This window comes from Erpetoichthys calabaricus, chromosome 5 (genome assembly GCF_900747795.2).
Source record: "Erpetoichthys calabaricus chromosome 5, fErpCal1.3, whole genome shotgun sequence".
NCBI lineage: Eukaryota > Metazoa > Chordata > Cladistia > Polypteriformes > Polypteridae > Erpetoichthys > Erpetoichthys calabaricus.
The window spans coordinates 206,997,412-207,017,528 of NC_041398.2; the positions used below are offsets into that span (position 1 = coordinate 206,997,412).

At 35.9% G+C, this 20,117-nt stretch overlaps 1 protein-coding gene across 3 annotated transcripts in view; it reads right to left on the reverse strand.

Moving 5' to 3' along the window:
* The window catches only part of LOC114652192 (transducin-like enhancer protein 4), a 194,357-nt gene that overhangs the window by 150,536 nt on the left and 23,704 nt on the right, over positions 1–20,117 (reverse strand). For all 3 annotated transcript variants that reach the window (XM_028802439.2, XM_028802438.2, XM_051928051.1), the window contains exons 5-6: positions 8,008–8,070; positions 6,909–6,983 (exon numbers count right to left, since the gene is read on the reverse strand). In XM_028802439.2, the coding sequence (XP_028658272.1) occupies positions 6,909–6,983; positions 8,008–8,070 (138 nt within the window). The remainder of the gene's footprint in view (positions 1–6,908; positions 6,984–8,007; positions 8,071–20,117) is intronic.

Consider the following 20,117-nt stretch of genomic DNA (forward strand, 5'->3'; position numbering starts at 1 on the left):
ACATTTGCTGCACATCAAATGCCACAATATATACAAAGTAAAAAGTATGTGAACCCTTTGGAATTATCTGGTTTACTGCATGAATTGGTCATAAAAAGTTATCTGATCTTCATCTAAGTCACAGGTACTGATATACACAATGAGCTTAAGATAATGACACACAAAAAAATTCTACTCTTTCATGTCTTTATTTTACAAACGCACTCAACGTTCACAGTGGTAGTGGAAAAAGTAAGTGAACCTTGGGATTTACTAACTGGTTGACCCTCCTTTGGCAGCAATGACCTCAGCCAGGCGCTTCCTGTAACTGCAAATCAGACATGTACATCATGGGGGGAGAATTTTAGACCATTCTTCCCTGAAGAATGGGCTTAACTCTTCCATATTCTTTGGTTGTCTTCTGCTATGGCTCTCTTCAAGTCACTCCACGGCATCTCAATAGGACTGAGATCTGGGCTCTGACTGGGAAACTCCAAAAGGCGGAGTTTGTTCTTCTGAAGCCATTGTGCTGTTGATTTGCTGCGATGTTTGGGGTTACTGTTCTGTTGCATCACCTGGCCTCTTCTGAGCTTAAGTTGACGGACAGACACCCTCACATTATCCTGGAGAATTTGTTGATAAACTTGTGAATTAATTTTCCCCCTCAATTATGGCAAGCTGTCCAGGCCCTGATGCAGCAAAGCAGGCTCAAATCATGATGTTCCCTCCATCATACTTTACTGTAGGGATGATGTTTTGATGTTGATATGCAGTGCCCTTTTTACGCCAAATGAAGTTCTGCTTGTTCCTCCCAAATAGTTCACTTTTGGTTTCATCACTCCACAAAACATTTTCCCAGTACCGTTGTTTGTGAAAGAACACTTGGACACTCCACTTCAGGTGTTCAGCAATGTTCTTTTTTAATAGCAGTGGCTTCCTTCTTGGTATCCTGCCATGGACTCCTTTCTTGTTCAATGTTTTGTGTATAGTTGACTCATGAACAGAGAGGTTAGCCAGTTCTAATGACTTCTTCAAGTCCTTTGCTGTCACTCTTGGGTTCTTCTTTACCTCATTGCCCGACTTTGCACTGTGCTCTTGGGGTCATCTTGGCAGGGCGCCCACTGCTAGGCAGAGTAGCCACAATACCAAATTGTCTCCATTTATAGACAACTTGCCTAACAGTAGACTGATGAATATCTAAAATCTTTGAGATGACTTTGTAACCCTTTCCAGCCTTACGTAGATTAACAATTCTCAATTGTAGCTCTTTAGACAGCTCTTTTGTGCGAGGCATGATTCCCATCTGGATATGCTTCTTGTCAAAAGCTCAAACTCAAACTTTATAGTGTTTTTTTATCAAAGTAATTCTAGGCCACACCTCTGAACTAATTTCATTAAATGGACTCCAGGTGTGCTAAATTGTGACTGCAATGAGCTTTTTAAAAAGTCATTAGCTTAGGGTTCACTTACTTTTTCCAACCTTCAGTTTCAAAGTTTGAATGATTTATTCAATATGGTCAAACATTCTCTGAAAATGTGTATCTTTAGTTATAGGAGACTGTTTGTTCATTATTGTGACCGACATGAAGATACGACCATGTTTTATATGGGAATCAGACATAAATATAGATAATTCCTAGGGGTTCACATTTTTTACTTTGAGTGTACATGCAGCTACTTATTACTTATCAATATACACTTTGTCTACTTCCATTCACAACTATCTCCTTATTAGTAAATTAAATTTTGCTTTCTTAAAGGATACACTTCCTACATCTACATAAAAATAATTTAAAAAAAAAAAAAACCAAAACAGACTGCTGCGAATTTAAAAGTCGTTCTACGTTAAGTGACAGTGTGGTAGAGGAGTGAGTAATGCTGCCTGTTGGATAGTGACTTAATTTTGGACTTTCATACCCTTAATAAAAAAAACTTCAAATTAGGAAATTTTGCAACACCTCAAGGAGAATATGAACAGTCCAAAGACATTCTGTGATCTCCACTGCCAATTCTAATATGTCCCAAATATGAAAGTTTATCTGTGTTATTCAACTTAATCTTTATCAGTCTTTCAACACACTGTCATCCACACTTCCTAACTAGATGCTGTCATATTACAACTTCAGCCCAAGGAATACCTTTGCATTTTTAAAATTCAGGATTGAACATGGGTTGATATTTCATCTCATACTGCATTTATGAAGCTACTTTGCTCATTTTAGCAAAGTAATGAGAACCTATTGTGCTGTATGCTCAATATAAAAAGTCATCATTACTTCCAGCATTCCAAAGGAAGATAAACAGTCTTGTGCTAGAATTTAATAACACTAGTAAAACACAAACAAACTATGGGTGCTTGGGTATTTTATTAGCTTACACGAGAGGACAGCAGAGCAGAACACAAATTGGACATGGAAATATGCTACCTTATCTGTAGAATCTATAATTTAACATCTGCTTTAGTTTCCAAGGTTGAACTGTCATTTGCTTTCAATTCTCCCTGCAGAACTGATTTAATGTTTCAAGAACTGTGAATTATCTAGCATGTACTACTTAATTCAGTTATTGACACAATACAAAGAAATCTAGAGATGGACTTTGACTAGACCTTTCCAAGACTACATGTATGGTAGGATTCAGATTACTGGTCAGCTGCATGTTCCACTTGCACTTCAGTATCACTTCATGGATGAATTGCCCAACAATCTTTTAATAAATACCTCCAAAAAGAGCCAAACTGATGCTTTCTTAACATGTACACTTACAACTCACAAAAAAAAAAAAAAAAACAAATTTACTGCAGGGAAAAAAAATAGGGCAAATCAAATTGCAGAAAATTTGCAACTTTACCATTATTATTAAAATATCCTATAGTACAAAATGTCTGCAAATCCATCAATTAAAGATAAAAAAAACAGGAAAAATGCATTTTGACACAAGGCAGGAATCAAATCTAAAAATTGTGCATTAGATAGATAGAGTCATGAATAACATGCTCATAACCAATCAAATTCACATACAACAACAACAACAACTCTGCTAACTATGCCTGATTTTATTAAATGCTGTTATTTTTCTTAAAAAGCAAACTTCAATATTAAACACATGGGATCACAACTCTGGACACCCTTGAGGTAGTAACAAAGGAGAGAGTTAAAACAAAACCTAGTGCCATTAAATACCATTGGTATCAGGCAGCACAAATTAGATCTGGTGTGTCAGGAGGAAACCTTTGCTGTCTAGATAGAACATCAGGTCAAGAGTAAAGTCTGCCTGTAAATATCTAGGCAAACACCAGGACATCTAGAATGATGTTCTCCGGAAAGGTCAGTAATTTGGCCATAGTACCAGAAAACATTTTTAATGAAAACCAAAGACAAATTTGACTGGAAGAACTGGACACCAGTTGTAAAGTTTAGTGGTGCAAATGTTATGGTTCACTGCTGCTTTGCATAATTAGGTCCTGGGTAGATAAGCATTGCAGAACCCACTATGAATTCTGCTTTGTACCAGAGGGTGCTTGAGGATAATGCATGACCATCTGTCAGAGGACTGAAGCTCAACTGAAATTGGAACTTGAAACATGAAAATGACCTTGAGCATACTAGTAAATCCACCAAGGATAGGCTTAAAAGTAAGAATTGAAGGGCTCAGCAATGGTCAAGTTAAAGCCCAGATCTGATCCCCACTGAGATGCTATTGAGTAATTTGAAATGGGCTGTGTTACCAAGACCTCCCTCAAACATCACATTGCTCAAAGAACTCTGCTTTGAGAAGCGATAAAAACATCATCCCAGTTAATGTCGGAGACCATTAGATAGTTGTAGGAAATGCATACTTGAGGTTGTTTCTGCCAAAGGAAGCAATACCAGTTATCATAATCAATGGCGTACTTATTTTTTCCAAAGATAAAAAAAGTACATTTGTTATCTATAGATACTGTTTAAATGAAGATCAAATCTTAATATTTCTGCATGTTAAAAAAGAGAAAACATTTAATAACCATACATGCCAAATAATTTATCTTGTGTAATTAGACTGTTAAATAGGTTATATACAGTCGTGCATATATGAATTTCTGAAACTGAATATATTCATAACTTCTTTTGCAACATAAGCAATTTCTCTTGGGTAACAAAAGATAAGTTCAAAGTAACACAGTAGCTAAATTATATTACTGCTGCAGAGTACTGTATCTTGCTTAGTGTAAAAACGAATGCATCCAAGTTGAAAGAAAAAGCTTTGTTGAAATTTGAAAGAACTACTGTATAAGAAACAATACCAATGCATACTACAGTCATAAAAAATAACAGATGCTAAGACTTCTGTCAAAGGAAAGAAAGATGGCTATTGTATAGCCTTACCATAATGAATTCACTTAATTCCTTTTTGACAAAATGGTTTGAATAAATGTCAATCGACAAAATTTACTATTTAGTAAACCTCAGATTTTTTCACTCACACACACACACACACACACACACACACACACTGCCTGGCCAAAAAAAAAGTCGCCACCTGGATTTAACTAAGCAAATAGGTACGAGCCTCCTATTGGATAATTGCTGCATGGGCGATTATCTTTCAGCTGGCAACAAGTTATTTAACCCCAACTGGTGCAATGAGTTGCTTCTCATTTCTTAAACAACCATGTCGAAAGAGACATCTTGTGGTCGTGGAAAAGATGTTAGTCTGTTTGAGAAGGGTCAAATCATTGGCATGCATCAAGCATAGAAAACATCTAAGGAGATTGCAGAAACTACTAAAATTGGGTTAAGAACTGTCCAACGCATTATTAAAAACTGGAAGGATAGTGGGGACCTATTGTCTTCAAGGAACAAATGTGGCCAGAAAAAAATCCTGAATGATCGTGATCTGCGATCACTTAAACGTTTGGTGAAATCAAATTGAAGAAAAACAACAGTAGAACTCAGGTCTATGTTTAATAGTGAAAGTAAGAGCATTTCCACATGCACAATGCGAAGGGAACTCAAGGGATTGGGACTGAACAGCTGTGTAGCCGTAAGAAAACCACTAATCAGTGAGGCAAACCAGAAAAAAAGGCTTCAATTTGCTAGGGAGCATAAAGATTGGACTCTGGAGCAATGGAAGAAGGTCATGTGGTCTGATGAGTCCAGATTTACCCTGTTCCAGAGTGATGGGCGCATCAGGGTAAGAAGAGAGTCGGTCAGACTGTACCATCATCAATGCAAGATCTTGGTGAAAAATTAATGCAGCACTGGATGGAACTAAATCTTGTGACATTGCAGAAGCTTATCGAAACAATGCCACAGCGAATGCGTGCCGTAATCAAAGCTAAAGGCGGTCCAACGAAATATTAGAGTGTGTGACCTTTTTTTTGTGTGGGGACTTTTTTTTTGGCCAGGCAGTGTATTATACATACATATTATATTATATTATATTATATATATATATATAAACATTACATCAGCAACTGCGATTGTATCACATTTTTGTAAAAGAAAAAAGGAAGCAAAGATAGGTAAACCATCAAATTCACTTTAATGTTTCATTTAAATTAATAATTACAAATGAACAGTGCCCTATCCAAACTAGCACTAACGGGCACAACAAAGAATGATCACTTATGCTGCAATCTTGAGAGCTTACCATAGTGTTTTAAGTGTTTTTAATCACTGGACTGCATATTTTTATTGCATTGTGTTTATTTGGGTCGATTTAAATATAGTGCATACAGTATTTAAATGTCTTCCAGAAAGAGTATTTACTTCTATAAGAGTACTTTAAAAATTATGAAACTATCTAAAGTTTCCAAGGAATAAAAACTACATTAAAGGACATTAGCTTAAATGAAGAATTTTAAATATTATGTTTTCTTAATCAAATATTGTGTGTTTAAGGAGAGGCATCACAGCAGCTTTGATAAAATGTGCATTGAAAAACTTATCAAGAATGCGTCTTTAACATATTAAAAAAAGGCAACATCTGAAGGCAGAAAATCATTACTTTTCAATAAATAAAAGCACAAAAAACCCACTTGTAAGTTAGCCAAATGTAACTTGCGAGACCTTTTTGGTTCTTTGGATATGCATAATATGGATGGTACTTCCAGGGGATTAACCAATAATGGCTTAGAAATGTAAAATAGCTGGGCTTCAGAAAATTTTACTTAAGTACATTCAGGTTCTAAAGATATGAGGCAGTGATGTGTCAGATGTGAAGGTAGGAGCATATTTCACATACAGGCAAACGTCTGATCCGGATGAGGCAAAAAAACTGCATTTATAAATAAAAACCTTTCAAAATTTTGTTCACATTTGCTTTAAACATATATGGGAACAGCTCCAATAATTTTCAAAAAGGCAAGTCTAATCTGCTGCTAAACACCAACAAGGAGCACAGATGAGGAGATTCATTATTGCTGTTAGTCGCTAAATACAACAATAGGCCTTCTGTGAAAAGTGCAAGGACACCTAGTTCTTTATCAAAATATAGGCACTCTCCTACACATTTTTTGCCACTCACAAAGGACGTTGTTTGTGTTTTACTCAAAGACTGCAAATTTTACTGTCTCAGCAATGACAAGCATTCTCAACTCTTTCTCTGAGCGGTGAAAGAGAAAAGGACCTGACTCACTAGCAGTAAGGCTGAAACATACTTGTTTATTAAAAATGAATCTTTCTGTTAAGACTCTGGAATGTACAAAGGCACAATTAAAATATTATTAATATTGTATTCATTGTTGTTTTTAATGTCTGTGGGTACTGTATGGTAAACTCACAAGTGTATATTTTGGTATTCATTTTTTTTATAATTAAGAAATAGATAACTATATCAGCTAAAATTACAGGAAAACAATTGTTAATAGCCTTGAAAAAATGTAGTTCATCCATACTTATTATATAAATAACAACAAAGTCAACAAAAAAATAAGAAAGATCACGTACCCCAATAATAGCATTTAACTCTGCCATGGTTACTTGTTTAGCTCTTTCAACTGCCTGGACAACTTGCTGTTGATGCTATTTAAGGAAAAGACAAAAACTAAATATGAAATATATTTATGTGCTGTAATCACAGTGAATAGAACACATTTGTTATGCAATTCCTAGACATCTCCCAACATAACAATTATTGGGGGTGTTGCAGATTGGTGCCATTAGATTTATATTTTGCCAAAAATCACCCAGGATTTGTCACTCTTTATTTTATGAATTGTTTATTTTTTAAATATTTTTAATGTCTAATATGACACTGATTATATCTTCTATCACGTATTAAAAAATGAAGAGTGTGGAACTACACTTTTGTGAAATTTTCTTGTTCACAGAAATAAGATAAAAACCTCTTATTTTTTCTTTTATAAGCTGAGCACTTCCTGACCTAAAATGTATATGAAATAAAGGAGATTCTAAAAAGATGCTCTTAAACCAAATAATGCTACTGTATGTATCTTAGCTTTAGTTATAGTTACATTAACTGTTTACATGAGAGTGAACTTTGCCATTAGGGAGGTAAGAACTTACAGTAAGAGCTCAATGTGCAAATTCTATAAAAAAAATATTCATAAAGACTACAAATACATTTTAGGTTAATGTGCAAAGTTGAGAAAAAAAAAAAAGTGGAAAGAACATGGAATGTTTGATATTTCGTAATTAATTTTAGCAATATGATAATGTGCTCAAACCCAAGTACTATGTATTTGGACTTAAATGAATCTTTCATGAAAGCATTGGTTACAAGAAGGAACATTTTATTTTAATTACCACACATTTATATTACTATACCAAGTCTGTGATTACTTTAGGTGAAATTCAGCCCATTACTAGAACTTCGAAATTCAAACCAAAGTTTCATCAGTAACTGTTGAATATTTATACATTTAGTATATTCTCCTATTAAACAACTTTATATGAAAAGCATGAACAACCACAACTACATAATCAACATTCTGGAACAGTTCAGAATTCTGGCATTCCACTATTCGAAAACTATTAACATATAATCAAGGGTAAATTATTAAAGTACATCTTTGTAAACTCTTACCTCCTGGGATAAGAAAGGAATAACTTGAGCACAAATGGCGTTAAGCCGCTTAACAATTTCTGCCTGTGAGAAATAAACAAAAATCCATTAGTGTTAAATAAGCTACAGATCTATAATTAGATTTGCTATACAAAAATGTACACATCACTCCTTATGCGAAATAAACTGAACAGAAGAGTTTGATGATCAGTAAAAAAAAAAAAAAATAAAAACTTTAAACAGTCTCTCATTGGGTGCCTCCTCAGCCAGAATCCCACCAAAGAAGCTTCAAGTCTGCCCAAAACTGCATTGGACTGGAATCACATTAATGGCAGCTTCCTGTCTTATACCCATTCACACTGGGAGAGGCTGAATTGGTTTATGCAGGTTGACAATGTCAAAGATTTACATTTGCAGTAAATGAATGTCTCTTGAAACACTGAGACCTAAGGTTTCTAATCCTGAGGGTTATAGGTTCATACTCTGCTACTGACACTGTATGACCATAAGCATATCATTTGACCTGCCTGTGCACCAAATGAAAAAACAAAAGAAATGAAATAACTTGAATCCCAGTCACCTTGGATAAACGCAGCAGTAATAGTAATAAGTAATAATATTATAAGGTTACTGGTGGTGCTTACTCATGAACATGCTATACACAATTGTCCATGGGTAAACATTTCTGCATTAGATCAATTCCTGATTTCTCTTGCTTTTCCTAGTAACTTTGCTTTTGTTGATCATCATAGCAAAACATAATTCTACTAAAAAAGTATATTCTTTTGAATCAAAATGGGATATCAATAGGAATAATGTGAAATCTGAGTATATATTAACATCATTATGAGGTTTATGAGTTTCATATGTTAAAGTCAATTGCTCAAGTATAGTATTTCTTTTCATGTTTTTCATTAATTGTATGCATTCCCCCTTTAAATTCGCAAATGGGAATGGATACATCCAAAGCTGAGCTTGAAGTGGATATACACAAGAGCAGGTACACTCTATGTTACGCTGATAATTTAACATAAAAAATGAGAAGTGTGGAGCTGTAGCTTCATGCATTGCAAGACAATTTCTATGGCTTCCAAATGAGAAATTCAAGCACAGCTATCTTAGATCATTGCTGGGGTATTGCATAATTTAAGAGCTGATTAGGCGGGGACTTGTTTATTGGAGGTTGCAGCACCAAAATTGAAGAGCAGATTTGGACAGTCAATCCCCCTTTGTAGTTGTAAGAGCAAAAAAACCTGGGACTGGTGGTTGACAGAGAGGAAAAGATAACCAAGAAAAGGAGAAAAAAAAAAAAGTGCCAACCACTGAGGTTTACCAAACTTTCTCTTTCTATTTCACAATGTGATCACTTTTATTTTTGCCCCATCCTCAGTCATCTATCCACCCTACTGGTTAGTGCTGCTATATGTGTAGAATGTCAATCACTTCTGCTACATTCTTAATTTGCATAACACACGCTCAGGTCACATTTTTGGCAACAATAATCAGTCTAACATAGTTGGTAGAAGCTTCCCTAGTCCTCAGGGACACTCCATTATAATCCATTTCCTCCTTCCAATTGACTTCAATGCATTTTAAGTAGGCCAGAGATGTTCCGAAACACTTATGTGATTTCATTGAACTCACAGGGAGGTGAACTCCGAAGGGTTCACTCATCACTAGTCACAAAAATGTAAAGCAGTATCTTTAGAAACTAAAATGCAAAGGTGAAAAAGAATATAAAAAAGGAAGAATCCAGGAAAAAAAAAGCTATGCCCATTAACAGAACCAGCGAGGTTAGTACCATAAGTTGAAAGCTGGTACAAAATGTGAAAGAAAAGCAGAGGGTGGAGCTTAAGGTACTAACTTTTTTTCAGTTCGTAATTTTTTTTGTTTTTTAATTTTCAAACTGGTACAACTTTTAAATGCTTTTTATTCACATCCCAAATTACTTATATTATATACACACATACATATATATACTTGTTTGCAGCTAGATCCATAAACATGTACATAGCACATAGAATTTAACTTTAACAAAATGCTTACTAGAAGGGTTTCCAAATCAACGCTGGTGTTTTCATAAAAAAACACTAATACAGTATTTGTAATTAGAGAGAAATTCCTTAGAACTTCACATACTAACTTATTCCTGTTAACAGTTTACAAAATATTTTGTTGATTTTCACGGTAATACATACAGAAATTTGTGATGCTACAGATTAAGACGAGAAATAAGCTACATAATTGAACAAAACATTCACACAGCAGTCACTGCTGGATTATAACTAAGAAGTTGTTTTCAACAATATAAATGTTTACATTCTGAGGATGCAAACATTTATTGTCTGAAAATATACCTTTAGTGGAGTAACAATTCAGAGAAATATTATGTTATAGTTGTTAAGTGTATACCTGAAAGATCAATGAAATAAATAAATCGCAGGTAAACTTACTAAAGTAATTACACAATCTATCTATTATAAAAAGAAATCCTGTCCTGGAAAGCAAAAAGCAAGTCTACGATACGTGATCTTCTCAGGAGACATTTTAAAAACCCGTGAGACCAAAGACACACCCTAGTGCTGGGCGGTATACCGGTTCATACCGAAAACCGTTTTTTATTTCTTTTATGATATGGATTTTTCTTATACCGCAACACCGGTTTAAATTGCCTAAACGACGTTCGGAACGTGGCGCAGCGGGAAACTGTTCAAGTGGGGACCTTTTTCGCAGATTTGTTGCACTAGGGCTCTTTTTCACTGCTACACCACCAAATAGGTAGCGGTAGCATAGGTATTGCGCGGTGAAAATGGACAGAGAACATTCCGAAACTGAAGCCGACGATAAAGTTGAACATGATGAACAGAAGAACTTTTGCCGAAAAAAAAGGAGTCACGTCCGTCACCTGGAGATACTTTAGTTTTAAAAGGTCAGATGTGTAAATACTGTTTCTATACTACTGGATAATACTGCAAACCAAGTTGTACTTGTTTTATTTGTTTTCAATACAGTGTAATGTACCTGGGTACTGTGTAATAGTGTGGCGACATGTTGACTTTAATCTTGACATAAATGGCGAGAATAAAGTAGAAATGTCGAGAATAAAGTCGACATGTTGATTTTATTCTCGTAATTTGTCATTAAAGTAAAACATCGTAAACTAAACTTCATTGTAAAATGAATATTTAATTTACTAGATTTTCTCAAACCCCGTCATAAGTTATATAGCACATTAAATATTTTGTGTTAAGTGATTCTTAAACTGACTTCTTCTTGCACTAAGAGGAGGCGCAAGCAGCAATCGCCGCACAGAATACATTCACTTCATGATCTTCCTGCTCTCTGAACATTTAGAATGCTAAGATAAATACTTAATATAATTTTCATGGTGAAATGCATTAAAGCATGCATTAATCATATGGGGGCACGGCGGCGTGCCTGCCTTGCATTTGCATGTTTTTCCGGTGGGTTTACTCGGCGTGCTTCAGTTTCCTGTCAAAGTCATGTAGGATGTGGGGTTTTGTTGTGCTATATTGACCCTGCTAGTGTATGTTTTGCTTGTATTCATCCTGCGACGTGCTGGCGACTTGTTCAGAGATGGGCACAACTCTGAATGGATGGCATAATTAAACATGTATAACGAAGATATTTTTAAAGTTCTGAACACTCCGTGGGCTAAGTTTATAACTAGTTTTAATTTCACAAAGACGTTTATCGTGTGGTGATTGGTTATGTGGTGAAAGAAAAAGGAAGGATAGGAACTGGGGTTTTGGTACATCAGATAGAGACAGCATGCATGCAATAAAGATAGCCCGCTCAGAAGAACATGCATTGAATTCTGTATTCGTGTCTCCGACCAGCAGATCACAAACCCAACATTTACACAATATTTAAGTTAAACCTGTGCGATAGCTATTCATACATCCAGTTTTTTGGAGCCTCGTCACACCTGCCATAAAGTTCTCTACACTGAACATACACCTGGGGACCCCTTACTGCGAGGGAGCAGCACTACCACCTCACTACCGTGCATGTGTAATACTTGCTTTAATGCATTTCATCATGAAAATGATATCAAGTATTTATCTTAGCATTCTAAATTTTCAGAAAGCAGGAATATCATGAAGTGAATGGATTCTGTATGGTGATCGCTGTCTTCTCTTAGTGCGGAGGAAGTCAGTTTAAGAAGCGTAGTGATTAACCACTGGGTCGGGGAACATAACACAAAGCATTTAATGTGCTGCATTAATTTATGATGGGGTAAATTTAATTATGAAGTAAACTATGAGAATAAAGTGGAAATGTCGACTTTAATCTCGACAAACGGCGAGAATAAAGTGGAAATGTTGACTTTAATCTCGACATATAGTTTGTTTTTTTCTTCCCAGTATAGCTTAGCTTGAAGCAAAGTCCATATTAATGCAGTTTGCCTGAATGATGGTTCAGCTGGTATAGATGTCATCACCAAGTTGCACTTGGTTTATTTTATTTTAATTTGGTGAATACTGTGTAATGCACCTGGGCTTGAAGTCTTGAAGTAATAATAGTATTATTACTGATAGTTGCACTATTTACTTTATTGTTATTATTTATTAGTTTAAATATTATGCAGTTTAATGATAAAGTTGTTTAAAAAGTCACTTTAACGTGTCAGTGGACAGAGATTGTTAACATTAACAGAAAGTGTAGTTGGTTTACAAAAAATATTTACTATTTATTCCTTTTCTAAGACATATTCAGTGCAATACAATTTTTGACAAGCACTTCTGGATATTTTACTAAGTCTAAATGCCTCTTTGTATGGTTGAAAATATGTTGTCAAAATTATACTGTAGTTTGTTTTTGCAAAATTTGTTCAATAAAAAAGGTTCTATATTTTGACTGCATCTGTCATGCAATGTGATACCTTCTCCATTAGTGCCACCCCCTCGAAAACTATTACTTTATTGGGCAATGCAAAACTGTATTAATACAGTACTTGTGTGCACATTAAAATGTTTTTTTTTATACAATGTACAATACTCTTGACAGTGGAATAGGTTATTCTTAGCCAGTAATTGCAGTGGAAAATGTGGTTAACATCCACTCATGCATGGGGAAAAAAATACCGTCGAATACAGTGAAACCGGGATAATTTAGAAAAATACCGTGATATAGAATTTTGGTCATACCGCCCACCCCTAACACACCCTACTTACAATCTATCAAATAGGACAATAGGCAGCAAAACATTCAGTCTTGTGAAGAATTTGAGCACACACAGATCCAGGTCTCTCAGCATATATAAAGCGTATAAAGGACAGTACGTTATAAATGAAACATCGACATATAAGCAAAGAAGAAAGCAATGCGGAGAAAAGAGACTCAAATGCGTTGGACAGAAAAAAGCGCAAAAAAGAATAAATCGAGGTGCAAATCCAGAAAATAAGGAAAGTAATCATCAGCCCAGAACAAGTGGAATTGGAAAAAAAGCATGTCCAATCCGGCTCAGAATTAAATGACAATGAGTAAAAGACAAAGTAGAACTTCATAAAGACGTTTACAAACATTGGCGCTAAACACATGCAGAGCAGGTTAGAGACTATGAAACCAGGGAAATTAGAAAGGCTCTTTAAAAATAAATAAATAAATAAATTTAAAAAAAGTTGGCGCTATACACATGTGGAGAAAGTTAAAGGATATGAAAGTAGGAAAATTAGAAAATATAAAAAAGTAAAGATCGCAGTAGCGCAAACAAACAAACTGACTCATTTAACTATGCACCAGTCTAACTTTGGTTTTGCAAAATAATTACTACACTATTGTACCTTAACTCTTAATTCTACTTTATTCACATAATTTTACTTATTTATTATGTTCTACTATACTGTTATCTTTCAATCTATGACTTTTGTTAATCTAACTGATATTCTTCTAACTTTGCACAGTTTTTGATAAGCGGATCAGGATGCATTTCACTGCGTGTTGTCCTGTATAACTATGCATGTGACAGATAAAGAATCTTGAGAATTTCAAAAACAGAGTTTACCACACATGCATTTATTGGTTACTTTGTTAATGTACAGTGGTGTGAAAAACTATTTGCCCCCTTCCTGATTTCTTATTCTTTTGCATGTTTGTCACACAAAATGTTTCTGATCATCAAACACATTTAACCATTAGTCAAATATAACACAAATAAACACAAAATGCAGTTTTTAAATGATGGTTTTTATTTAGGGAGAAAAAAAATCCAAACCTACATGGCCCTGTGTGAAAAAGTAATTGCCCCCTGAACCTAATAACTGGTTGGGCCACCCTTAGCAGCAATAACTGCAATCAAGCGTTTGCGATAACTTGCAATGAGTCTATTACAGCGCTCTGGAGGAATTTTGGCCCACTCATCTTTGCAAAATTGTTGTAATTCAGCTTTATTTGAGGGTTTACTAGCATGAACCGCCTTTTTAAGGTCATGCCATAGCATCTCAATTGGATTCAGGTCAGGACTTTGACTAGGCCACTCCAAAGTCTTCATTTTGTTTTTCTTCAGCCATTCAGAGGTGGATTTGCTGGTGTGTTTTGGGTCATTGTCCTGTTGCAGCACCCAAGATCGCTTCAGCTTGAGTTGACGAACAGATGGCCGGACATTCTCCTTCAGGATTTTTTGGTAGACAGTAGAATTCATGGTTCCATCTATCACAGCAAGCCTTCCAGGTCCTGAAGCAGCAAAACAACCCCAGACCATCACACTACCACCACCATATTTTACTGTTGGTATGATGTTCTTTTTCTGAAATGCTGTGTTCTTTTTACGCCAGATGTAACGGGACATTTGCCTTCCAAAAAGTTCAACTTTTGTCTCATCAGTCCACAAGGTATTTTCCCAAAAGTCTTGGCAATCATTGAGATGTTTCTTAGCAAAATTGAGACGAGCCCTAATGTTCTTTTTGCTTAACAGTGGTTTGCGTCTTGGAAATCTGCCATGCAGGCCGTTTTTGCCCAGTCTCTTTCTTATGGTGGAGTCGTGAACACTGACCTTAATTGAGGCAAGTGAGGCCTGCAGTTCTTTAGACGTTGTCCTGGGGTCTTTTGTGACCTCTCGGATGAGTCGTCTCTGCGCTCTTGGGGTAATTTTGGTCGGCCGGCCACTCCTGGGAAGGTTCACCACTGTTCCATGTTTTTGCCATTTGTGGATAATGGCTCTCACTGTGGTTCGCTGGAGTCCCAAAGCTTTAGAAATGGCTTTATAACCTTTACCAGACTGATAGATCTCAATTACTTCTGTTCTCATTTGTTCCTGAATTTCTTTGGATCTTGGCATGATGTCTAGCTTTTGAGGTGCTTTTGGTCTACTTCTCTGTGTCAGGCAGCTCCTATTTAAGTGATTTCTTGATTGAAACAGGTGTGGCAGTAATCAGGCCTGGGGGTGGCTACGGAAATTGAACTCAGGTGTGATACACCACAGTTAGGTTATTTTTTAACAAGGGGGCAATTACTTTTTCACACAGGGCCATGTAGGTTTGGATTTTTTTTCTCCCTAAATAATAAAAACCATCATTTAAAAACTGCATTTTGTGTTTACTTGTGTTATATTTGACTAATGGTTAAATGTGTTTGATGATCAGAAACATTTTGTGTGACAAACATGCAAAAGAATAAGAAATCAGGAAGGGGGCAAATAGTTTTTCACACCACTGTATATATATTTATCTGTCTGCTTATTTAAAAACCTAAATTTACCCCAGGAGTCAAAAACGTTCTGTCTAGCCCTTGTACAAAAACCTAGACAAAAGCTGGGGCATCACCTTGGTAACCCCATGTACTTTTGGAACTGTGAGAGGAAAATAGCACGACTTTACATACAGGAGTCCAATGCAGAACTCTACTTACTTTTTTACTTTGAAGAAAAAAAAAATTAACTGCTGATGATGTAGATCGTTTTGTCCAAACAGAGAAACCTATCCTGACCTCATTAAAAAGATTCAGCATATTGGGACTCACAAGATTACAAATATTGTTTTTGCAGAACTTCTGAAATAAAAGTGAAACTAATGAAATAGCAACAATTCAAAGAAAAAAAAAAATCTTAAAAGTGTGTATCCGGAAAACCAAACACGGGGGTTGGCGTGCGAAGCGAGCAGGGGGAGAAGCCCCCTAGTATGAAACAAAATACTATGTTACAGTTTAAGTTATTTTTACTCATATTTAGTTAGCTCAAGAAATCGTCCCCATGTCTTGCTGCCAAACCAGTGTCGTGTGCACTTTTAAATTTTCATTAAATGCCTTTCAGTTTTCAAGGACACTTTGCTGTCTTAAAATAGCATTGTTATGCTATTATGCATATATACATACTCCTTCCTCCACAGTAAACAAACAAACTAACCAACAGTAACCTGTCCCCTTTTTCTTGTTCAGAAACACTTGGAAATGGCTTACACCTCATAATGAAACCTATCAATCATTGCAAATAGACATCTGCATTACATAATTTTAAAAGAAAAAAAAAAATCCTACTGGTGGTCACAGATGGATCCACAGTTTTACACAAATACTTCCATTTTTGCAATCATTTTAAACAGAGTTTACAGGAGAGTAGTGTCTATATTACAGAATATACCAAGCTCTGATTATGTTTGACCATCTGTCTACTTCTCTTATGATCTAATACCACAAATTTTAAAAAAGGGGGAATACCTAAAACTGTCAATCAGGCCATAAAAAAAAAATACTCTTTACTTCGAACCTCTTATAAATTATGAAACCTCTTCTTATAAAGGTGTAGATGTGAATGTCCCACTCAAAGCTAAATGTGCTTTCTTAAAAACACACATTCTTTATGACAAAGATACAAACATATTGACCAGATTATTGTGCAAAAGGTATGCATACAAGCTTGATTACTTGACTGACTACTCTGCTTGCATTGACAATACAGTCGTTATTTAAGTTGGTTGAACTTGAAATAATGACCAAGTAAAAAGCTTGATTTTTATCATAAAGAGAAGGATAAATAATGGATGATACAGGCAAAGATGACAAAAAGATGATTAAAAATACTTTCAGATGGTTTGCCAAATTTAAATGCAAAGCTGAAAACATTTAATGTTTTTGCTACAAGAGAATTTGATATTAGAATCAATGAATTTTTCATGGTCATGCTAATTAGCATTGGACAAAAAAAGGGTTATAGACTTAGACAATTCCTTACCTTAAAAGAGAAGGTTGCCCCAGAAACACCACCGATGCATTGTTCGTCGTCTAATTTGACTTTCCTTTATTGTGGAAAAGGGCTACACTCTGATAATTTATTTACAGAATCACCCCTGTTTTACTGCGACTGGTTATTAGGCAATAATAATAACAGAGGCACTTTTCTAATGGACGTTATTTTCCCTTCACTTCTCTCTCTTTTTTTTTTTAGATAAATGGCAGCTAAATCTAATGGCAGTGAGCCCAAACTCCTTTTGCTGCACGGCCATTAAAGGATGTAGGTTATTGCTGTTGTCACCATTGATATTTGTCATTGTAATGTAATTAGGGGCCTAAAATGATGCATTACAGCCCTTGGCGCGGCTTTTATTAAAATCTTTTCTTCTGCTTGCTGAACCGCGACCCAAGATCTGATGAGAAACAGACAGACAGCTTAAGGGTGACGAGCAGATTCATCAAAGATGTATTTTTTTCAGTTTAGGAAGGCTCTGGTAAAGGTGGAAAATTGGGGGTGGAGGTTGCCCCGGTGTAACAAACAGGGTGAAAATGACAGAGCAAATGCAATACAGCACAATTGAATTTCATTTAGCCACTTAAAATTCTGACAGCGTCTTGGTGGATCTAGCTTAGACAATAGATTTTAACAAGGGAGATTTCTAATCTGCCATCAGATAGTTGAGTGAAAAGCTCCTACTTGATAACTTACCCTAGGGGTTGATTTTAAATCTCAACAATACACCATAACGGACTTCAGCATCTTTATATAAATTTCAAACACTGAAGTTTATGCAGGAGTTAACTTTTCTCCCTAAAGCTTCTTAAAAACCAATACTGTTCACAGCTTCCCCTGTGACAAGGCTGAACAGTGTGGATGACCTAATAAAAAAGGGCATTTGTTCAGGCTTAAATGGAAAGCTTTATGGTCTTTTGTTCTGCTGTCTCCCCCACCCCCACCATAGGGAAGGAAAAGAGGGCAGTGTAAGAAACACTCTTGTCTTTTGTGATTTCATTTCCCGTAGAATGAACTAAATAACTCCAATAACCAAAGTCTAAGGAACAAATGTCCACTTATTAGCTATCAATTGCAAGCAAAAGAATTCTATTCACTAACTACATACAAATACACTGAAATGTTAAACATATATTTACAAATATTAAAAACAAAAACACGGCACACACATTTATAGATCTCTAAAATAGTACTTTAAAACTCCACATGCTTACTGTATATAATTCCTCATACGGCTGAGCAATCACTTAAATTAGTACCAAAGTACCAAACAAGCTCTGGACAGGCACCGCCAACTACTGTATAAAGCTAGGGAGAAAAACTATATTCAAGTATAACACAATGATGAATTAGTTTATTGGCTGATGTTTCACCTAATAAAAAAATTAACAGTACATGTCAGGTGTGTCCTAAGGACTTATTGTTGAGGTCCACAAGAAATTTTTACATTAAAAACATTTTGACTGAGCTGTGTACTTGAATAAATTCTTCACTGTGTTAAGAATTTTTCACAAAATTTTGCAAATAGAGTTAACAGGAAGTACTTAAAATGACTGCAGTTTTACCCAGTCATCAGATTATGCAATATTCAATGGCAGTGACCCTGTGCAAATCCAAGGGCTAGACTTCCATGGAAACTGGCATACTTACGGAGTGGCAGTTTATTAGGTACACCCTCTGCCTTTACACAAATTCAACATTCCAACACATCATACAATACCAATCCTGTCAATTAAAACAGCTTGTAGATCACAGGAGTCAAAGGAGAACAGTGAGTTTTCAACCAAGAAAACATCCCATGCAATAACGAAGCAAACTGCTTCTGAATTAGGCAAGGCATATCTTAACATCATTGCTTATCAAGATCTCTTCATGGCTAGTTTATCCACACTCAGATATACAGTATACTTCTAACACAAGGTACCAGGTCACAAGGCACATGGTCACCAAATGGTTCCTGAAACAAAAACACGAGTTTGTGTTGCTTCAGTGGCCTGTACCAGATACAGTATTTTTGTATGAATTGGAAACAGCTGTTTGCACCAAGAATGCAAAGCTGTCTAAATTACATCAACTGCACAATCACTTCCACATGGTATAAGATTCCTGAACAGCACAACCAGTACCATATTGAATTTTCGGATGAATTTGTGTCAAGGGAGTTGCAACATGCTATTAGATAACGTTGTGTCTATTAAATTGGCAACTCTGTATATTTTTTTTGGCCTTCCTGTGCAACACACAAAAAAGTATCTAAAATTTCAGTGACTTTTTGAATTGATGATATGGATGGTATATACACAAACACACACATACTTAGAGTATATCCTCAATTATCAGCACCTCAATTTACTGAGGTGCTGGATTATCTAAGGTGAACCCGTAAGTGTACTAGATTACTTTACTTATATTTCATAAAAGTTTTGCTGTGAAACCTGTGACAAGCACACAAGTAGTAATGAACTGCCGATGGGAACAGTGAACCCACATTCTCCGACCGAGAAGTGAGAGAGCTTTGCATGGTGAGCTAAATGGAGAGATCCATCTGTAAGCCACACAAAGTCAGTCTCTGACCACTATGAGCAGTGTGGTACACTTTCCTGGGGACATGAGCTGATCACTCTGTATCAGATCCAACATTCTCTGGGCAGCATCGTCACTACACATTAACTGTTCCCAATGCAAAACACACCCTAACTGCCAACTGAACTGCTGTGGACTTCCACAACAAAGCATCTCTTTTTGAACATTTGTACTGTGGTAAACGGATGGTGGTGAACTGTGAACCAACACTCTGTTGATCCAAGGCAGGAGCTGTGCAGCATGAACTATATGGAAACCTCAGTTCATCAGCAATGCAGAGCCTGTCTCTGACCACCATGAGCAGTGCACATACCTGGTGATGTCATTCAATTTGTGTGTGTCAGTTCCC